Genomic DNA, 8,147 nt, shown 5'->3' with positions numbered 1-8,147 from the left:
CCTTTTAACATGGGAGCCTTGTTGCCAGTTCAGGTACAGCATGTGCTGCTAACTACCCTGTTTTGTTACCACCACCACAATCACCTCTTTCTTCGTAACTATGAGAAGCCTCGTGATGCTGAATCTTGCTGCTCACAATCCTGTCATAGACAGTTACTTTCCCGCATCTCAAACAAGTGATTATTCCTTGTATGTTCAGTCCCTGACAAGTGGCACTCCTTTGGCCAAGATAAACATTGTAGTCGAGGCTGTTCATTCATCACAAACTGGCGCAAATCAGTTTGCTGCAGAGAACCATTACCTTGCATTTGTGCGTTATTGAGCCATAAGGACGGGATTCAGTGCGGTCGATGTATGGTCCAAAGCGACGACGTCTGGTGTCATGAGCACCATCCTGATCCTCCAATGTTGCGTCTGATTCTGAAGCTGCATCTAGCTTTTCACTGAATTCAGAATGTGCCCCACTGTCTCCATGACTGTGTGTCATTACATCCCCATTCTCTTTTATCTCAGTGTCTTCATCTTGCTCCACTTTATCTGTCTCACTCAACTCATCTTCTGCTGTCTCTGTGAAAAGGAACAAAATCAGGATGCCCATTATTCCAAATGAGGTAGCCTTAACCAGTTCACAATAGCAACTGATATGTTTCAAACTGACTGGTTATAAGCTGCCCTGATGCTTAAAGTCCCCGCTCAGTGTCATACTGAACCATACATTCACAGGTTCCATCGATGGTCTGTGCTGAGTTAGCTGATCTTGGCTGGGACAGCAATGAGGTCACCACTGGCCTTTGTTGCCTTGGAGCAGGGATAGGAAGAATTAGCCATGGTTCTCATTCCTAATCTCCCCTCAGTGTCTTGAGTTAGAAAGCGCGTTAATTTATATCTTTGAATCCTGACCTAATGACGTCTCTTGGGGACAGATCAAACATGTGCAGGGAAACCTCTTGTTGATTACTACCTACTGCTAACCTAGAACATAGAACAGTACAGCACAGTACAGGCCCTTTGGCCCACGATGTTGTGCCGAACTTTTACCCTAAACTTAAGGTCTATCTAACCTCCACCCCGACCCTATACCATCATCCATATGCCTATCTAATAGCCGCTTAAATGCCCCTAATGAGGCCGACTCCACTACCCTCTCCGGCAATGCATTCCATGCCCCTACCACTCTCTGAGTAAAGAACCTACCTCTGATGTCTCCCCAAATCTACTTCCACTCACTTTAAAACTATGTCCCCTCGTGATAGCTACCTCCACCCCTCAGCTGATGAATCAGTACTCCTCCATGTTGAAGACCATTTGGAGGATGCATAGAGAATGGCAAGAGCAGAGACTTCCATCTGGGGCAGGGACTTTCATGTGCATCATTAGGAGTGGCTGAGTAGCACCACTAGTGACAGAACAAACTGAGTCCTAAAGAAACGCTAAATTGCCCATAGTGTCCAGGCATGTGCATGCTAGGGGATTAGCTATGGGAAATGCAGGATTATAGGATAGGGGTTTGGTCTGGGTGAGATGCTTTTCGGAGGGTCAGAGTGGACTCGATGGCCTGCTTCCACACTGTAGGAACTCTATGATTCTATGACATAGCTGCTAGACTGGTTCTGCGGCAGGTAGGGAGGGAACCAACTAGAGGGAAAAATGTACTTGACCTCATTCTCACTAATCTAACTGTTGCAGATATGTTTGTCCATCACAGTATCAGAAATCACATAACACCAGGCTATAGTCCAACAGGTTTAGTTGAAAGCACAAGCTTTCGAAGACTCACTCAGAAGGAGTGAGGCTGCAAACGCTTGTGATTTCAAATAAACCTGTTGGACCATAACCTGGTGTCTTGTGATTTCTGACCTTGTCCACCCCAGTCCAACACCAGCACCTCCACATCATTCACCATATCGGTAGAAGTGACCACTACACAAACCTCGTTAAGACAAAGTCCCGCCTTCACATTGAGAAGACACTCCACTATGTTGTGTGGCATGCCCACAATGCTAGTTGTGATAAATTTTGAACAGATCTAGTAACTTAAGGCTGGGCATCCATGAGGTGCTGTGAGCCATGAACAGCAGTGCATTTGTTACAATCTGTAACTTCATTGCCTGGTATTATCCTGCACTCTGTCATAGCCAGCAAGCCACGGGATCAGCTCTGGTTCAATCAAGAGTGCAGGACGGCATACCAGGTACAGCTCCTAGCCCTGATAACATGCTGGCAAAAGTACTGAAGACTTGAGCCCCAGAACTAGCAGCACCCCTAACTAAGCTATTCAAGTTACAACACTGCCAACTATCTGGCAATGTGGGAAATTTGCCCAGGTATGTTCAGTGCACAAAAAGCGTGACAAATTCAATCCGGCCAGTTACCATACTTTTAGTCTATCCTCAATCACAAGCAGCCCTTACTCAACAATAACCTGCTCACCTACGCTCAGTCGGGTTCCACTCGGCCCACTCAGCTTCTGACCTTATTACAGCCTTGGTCCAAGCATGACCAAAAGAGATGAACTCCAGAGGGAAAGTGAGAATAGCTGCCCTTGATGTCAAGGCAGAATTTGACAAAGTTGGCATCAAAAGGCCTGAGTAAAACTAGGGTCAATGGGAATCGGGGGAAAAACTCTCCAATGGATGGAGCCATACCTAGCATAAAGGATGATGGTTGTGGCTGTTGGAGGTCAGTCATCTCAGCTCCAGGACATTACTGTACAAGTTCTTCAAGCTCGAGTCCTAGGCTCAACCATCTTCAGCTGCTTCATCATTGACCTTACGATGGAGGGAAAGTCAGAAATGGGGATGTTTGCTGATGATTGCACAATGTTCAGCACAATTCATGACTTCTCAGATACTGAAACAGTCTAGGTCCAAATGCAGCAAGATCTGGGTAACTTTTGGGCTTGGTCTGATAAATGGCAAGTAATATTTGCATCACACAAATGCCAGGTAATCACCCTGTCCAATAAAAGAAAACCTAAACATTGCCACTTGACATGCAATGGCGTTACCACTACTGAATCCCTCACTGCCAACATCCTGAGTTTACCATTGACCAGAAACTGAACTGAACCATGCTATATACATACCATAGCTGCAAGAGCAGATTACAGGCTAGGAATCCTATGTTGAATAACTCACCTCCTGACTCCTTGATGCCTGTCCAACATCTACAAGATACAGATCAGGAGCATCTATTACCTTCAACATTCGCTCCTTACCCCACTGATGGACAGAGACAGTAGTGTGTACCATGTTCAAAATGCACTGCAACAACTCACCTAAGCTCCTTAGACAGCACCTCCCAAACCGGCGACCTCTACCATGTGGAAGAACAAGGGCAGCAGACACATGACAACACCACAAGCAATGTTCCCTTTAAGCTGCATGGCCATGCTTGCAACAGGTGTATACATGCATTTACTTCAGTTCAGATGCAGCTACCATGCATGGACCTCAAATGTTCATGCAGTATTAGGAGATCTTAAATGGAATGTAGCCTGGAAGTTCCCCTCGAAGTCAATCAACATCCAAACTTGGAAATATATTGGCATTCCTTCACTGTTACTGGATCAAAATCCTGAATTATTTTTATAACAGCACTTATAGCTGTACATACACCACAAGGACTACAGCGTTTCAAGAAGGCAGCTCACCATCAACTTCTCCCAGGCAGTAATGGATTAGCAATAAATGCTGGCCCAGCCACATACCATGAATAAGAAGCTTTAATGTCCCCTATATTTAGACATCCTGCTAACATTCACTGTTTAGACCTTCATCTGAATAATGGCCAGTTAGATAAGGTACCAAAGAATAGACAGCACGTGTGGAACTGTAGGAAGGAAGGAGAAGGAATGAATTTCCTTCAAGAGCGAAAGAAGCATTGCCTAGGGACAGAAAAAAAGTAAAGCTGACATTTCTTCTATGCACTGGCTCACTGTTCATCACCCGCTCTCTCATTAAAAACAAAAATGTGTTCATGGCAGATAGTTGGGGAAGCATGGTGGCTATTAAATACCTAATTGGTTGGTACTGTGCTAATAGGGGTATCCAATGAGCCCAAGCTCAGATTTATTTCTTTTATCTGATTACCACAAACCAGTGACAGCTATCAGATAGAAGGGCGCAAGTAAAAATAATTTTAAAAAGCATGCCCATCTGAAAAGGCTACAACCCAAACAAATTGACTGAAGACTATACCTTCATCTGGATTTTCTGAAATCCTGGCATCTTTGCTGTCACTCGAAATGCTTTTCCTGCCAGGAAGGTGCCGGCGTTTACCATATATCTTCGAGACAGCATCTTTCACAGTGTCTCCTATAGGGAAACACAACCACAGCTAAGTCACAGAGACGAAGGTCACCGACATGCAGAGACACACTCATCAAGTTAGTAACTCAGCTGGCAGTGGGAATGGCAGAAACCAAAGAGATCATCAATGTGACTGACAGGCAGCAGCACACAATGCAGCATTAATGCACTACAGCTGAGGAGTCCAACCTTTTTAAGTGCAACCCAGGATTTACCCTTAAGAAAATGTAGAATAAAGTTTATTTTTAGTACAATATAAATCTAAAACCAAGTGTAAATATAATTATTCATTTTGTCCTCTACTCACCAAGTCTCAGTATGACCCCTGTGACTGCACATTATCAGCCAGTGCCCTGAAGTCTGGGTTGTAGTTTGGGACTGCTAGTCGTATGCAGTCCATCAAATGGGTATCTGTGAGGCGAATGCAATACTTGGACTTGATTATCTTCATTTGGGAGAATACTGTCTCACTCTGTGGAGCCAAAGCAAGCTTTCACTTTTAAAGTACAGAACAATATGAGTGGGTTTATTTCTGTGTTTAAAAGTCCCCAAAAACACTGTCCCTTGAACTGACTTTCAGTTCAATATCAATTTGCATTGAGGTTATCTCCTTATTAATTCCACTGCTTTCTAAATCAAACACCTGATGGAATTTGGTAGCTAACCCATCAATGTCTAATTGAAGGAACAGGTTTGAGACAAACATGACAATTTGTTCCTTCACATCTAATTCCTGAAATTGCCTGTTGAATTCCTCTACTAACTTCCTCAGGTTTGCACACGTGTTTTCTGGGTGGAACTATTTTTCTTTGACTTTTAATTTATTTTTCTGGCATTTTCTCCAAATTTGGAAAGAGTTGCAGCATTTTATTTTTTAATTGGAAGGTCCACAGACCCAGGTTCACAGGAATGTTTTTGAATGGATTCACAGCACTGATCATATGTATTCAGTGTCTGTTCTTTCTCTGCAGTTCACAGTACAGCTCTTTCAGTTTCAGTGTGACGTATGTAAGGAACCTAAATAGACACTGTTTGACAGCTCACTGCACACTCCATGCCTTGATTTAAGAAAATTGACGATTTCAGGTATCATACTTAAAAATCTGCATTTCAACCTCCTTTAATTTTTTTTTTTGTCTTGGTTGAGTCAGACCTGGATCCCAAAGCTAGTTAATTCTTTAGCCTCAAGCAGCCACAGTAGAACATTAATGACTCGTCTGGATCAGTCTCACAGATGCTCTTGAACTTTGATCACTGATTTCCATACACAGCTGCCAATTACATGGGGTCAAAGTTTCATGTCAGCAATGAAAATAATACTGTGAACATACAACCAGGTTGCACCATGGGGAGGATGTCAACTGACCAGGCTTGTAATCTTTGTCTTCGTCATCTTCAAACTCCATTGTTGTATCGTCATCCTCTGACTCCACTGGTGCTTCATCCTTCACTTCATCAGCTGGGTCCTTCTTCTGTTCCTCAGGACTATCTGTGACCAGCTCTTTCTCTTGCTTTCCATCACTGCCTGGCGTCTCTATACCTGTTTGCGAGACAGAATCAGTGCAGTTAGATACAGGCACTATTGCCAATTATTAATTACTTATACCTGTTCTTTGAATAGTTTAAAGAACTTGTGGAGAAAGAAAGAACAGAATAAGGGTTTAAAATGTCTTTGTATCTTTTTGTCTCTTTCATACATACCACTAGCTGAAGGAGAAGGTTCCTCTTTGCTGATAGCCGGTGATGTTGTGCAGGACCTACCTTCGATGAAAGTGTTACAGGTGCTGACAATGTCGTGCATCTGAAGGAAGCCAGCCACTGCCTGAACATCAAAAACATTCGCCGAGGTCAGGTTCAGCTTGGCCGTGTACATGAATTCTAACACCTGGCCGAGACCTGTGAGAAAGTATCTCAGATCACTGTACGCTATTACCACTGAGGGATTCAATCCATTCCTGGAAGTACAAGAAGATCTCCTGGCTCATTAGTCCTGAGTCACATTAATCAATCTATTTCTCAGTGAGGTTCAAACGTAAGCTAGAGATTTCACCTCATCGAGCAAAGCTGTTATGAGGCTGTGCTTCAGATTCTTTTGTACTGATGAACAATCCAACTGTTGCCTCCACAAGGCTATTCCTTATTAATTAAGTTTTAAGCATTAAGTTTTATTAATTAATTTTTTTTACATTATGGTGCCATTCATCCACTTCCTAGGTGTACTCTCATGCTCCCCCCCACCAATCCTGTTGTCCCACTGGATTGAGAACAGTTCCAAGAGTGGCCAATTACTCTTCTCGAAGCAATCACTATTCCATTTTGTGGTAATCTCACTGGATTAGTAATCCAGAACATCTGGCTAATGCTCTGTGGTCATGGGTTAAAATCTCACCATGGCAGCTGGTGGAATTGAAATTCAATTAAAATAATCTGAAATTGAAAGACAATCTCCTACAAGCCTACCTGTGACTCCAGACCCACAGCAATGTGGTTGACTCTTAACTTCCCTCTGAAAATGAACAAGCCTCTTCGTTATTTGGCAATTAGGGATGGCAAACAAATTCTGACCTTCCCAACCATACCTCCATCCCATGAAAGAATGAAGGAAACAAAAGTAAGCTTAGGTACCACTTGACATTCATCTATGAGAATGGCACAGAACAGCCACATCCTGTCCATGGTTGAAGGCCTGACTGGATAGTGATTAGGAATAGGAAACCAGCTGATGTTTTTTCTCCCCCATTCTAACTTGGGCTGCTGAAGAAAAGTTAGCAACCTCACGGCCTCAGGTTGGCCAACTCAAGACAGACTGTGGTCAAGCTGTATGTCCCCACTTCAATGCAGTGAAATATTTTAGGTGAGGCATTCAATTGAGGTTCTGTCAGCCTTCTCAGGTGGACATGAAAAGATTTCATTCCATTACGCAGGGAAGAGCAGAGGAGTCCTTCTGATGTCGTGGCTGAAATTTGTCTCTAAACCAACACCAAAGACATATCATTTGGTAATTTGTATACTTTCTAGCTAAGGGACCTTTTTATGCGAATATTGGATCATACATTTCAACAGTGACTACACTTCAAAAGGAATTCAATGGCTGTGAAGAGCTTTGGAGTATTCTGCGTTGGTAAAAGATAATGTATAAACACAAATACTTTCTTTTCTATCTTGTGGCACACTGTTTCACATAATGTGCATAGACCCACAGAACCATGACATTCTCTTGAAAACTGAACTTAAATACACGCCTGGTTATGAATGCTACACATGAATGACAGAATCAGGCTGTTAGTGGTACTGGCTTTAATCCATGCTTGCCCTGACAGTGTTACATATCCTTTGCATCATGGTCCACAGTTGGAGTACCTGCAGGATTCTCACCTGCTGCATTGCTGATGTCAAGGTGCACTACATCTTTCTGGTCCAAGAACAATGTCCTGAAATATTCGCTGCATGCAGCCAGCACTGCCTTGTGTGCTTTGAAGTCAATGCCATCTACAACAAAGGTGCAGTCGCAGAGCAGACCAAGGTGTCTCTGGTGATTCAACTGCTCCAGGACCTGGTGACTATGCTGTGGAAAATCCATCCTTGAGCAAGGAGAGAGAAAAAAAAAATCAGTTACAATCTCCAAACAAATCCCATTAAACTGCATTAGTCTGGGCTGTGTTGTCATCAGAATTATTTAGCATACTGGTTTGTATCAGTCATAGGAAATGTAACAATTTTACCAATTTAAAAACTGTCAACTGCAATTCAGTTCTCTGGCAGCTAAGCTATAACACTGTCAATTGGCTACCTAGTTGTCTTGAAGCAGATCAACTTATTTTCTGGCAACAAATATTG

The 8,147-nt window shown here is 43.0% G+C and overlaps 1 protein-coding gene across 1 annotated transcript; it reads right to left on the bottom strand.

Annotated features, from left to right (window-relative positions):
- Nucleotides 1-301: 301 nt before the first annotated feature.
- LOC125482240 (zinc finger and BTB domain-containing protein 17-like) lies at nucleotides 302-7,891 on the bottom strand (the record flags this gene model as incomplete). The annotated part of the gene is made up of 5 exons (XM_048594271.1): nucleotides 302-567; nucleotides 4,200-4,316; nucleotides 5,677-5,850; nucleotides 6,072-6,206; nucleotides 7,686-7,891. Coding segments are annotated over 5 exons (898 nt in total), but the record flags the coding sequence as incomplete, so codon positions are not given.
- Nucleotides 7,892-8,147: the final 256 nt, after the last annotated feature.

The sequence above is a fragment of the Rhincodon typus genome, unplaced genomic scaffold (genome assembly GCF_021869965.1).
Source record: "Rhincodon typus isolate 14 unplaced genomic scaffold, sRhiTyp1.1 hic_rhity00007549, whole genome shotgun sequence".
Lineage (NCBI taxonomy): Eukaryota > Metazoa > Chordata > Chondrichthyes > Orectolobiformes > Rhincodontidae > Rhincodon > Rhincodon typus.
Note: the sequence above shows the minus strand (reverse complement) of the source record. Positions and strands in the feature narration are given on the sequence as shown.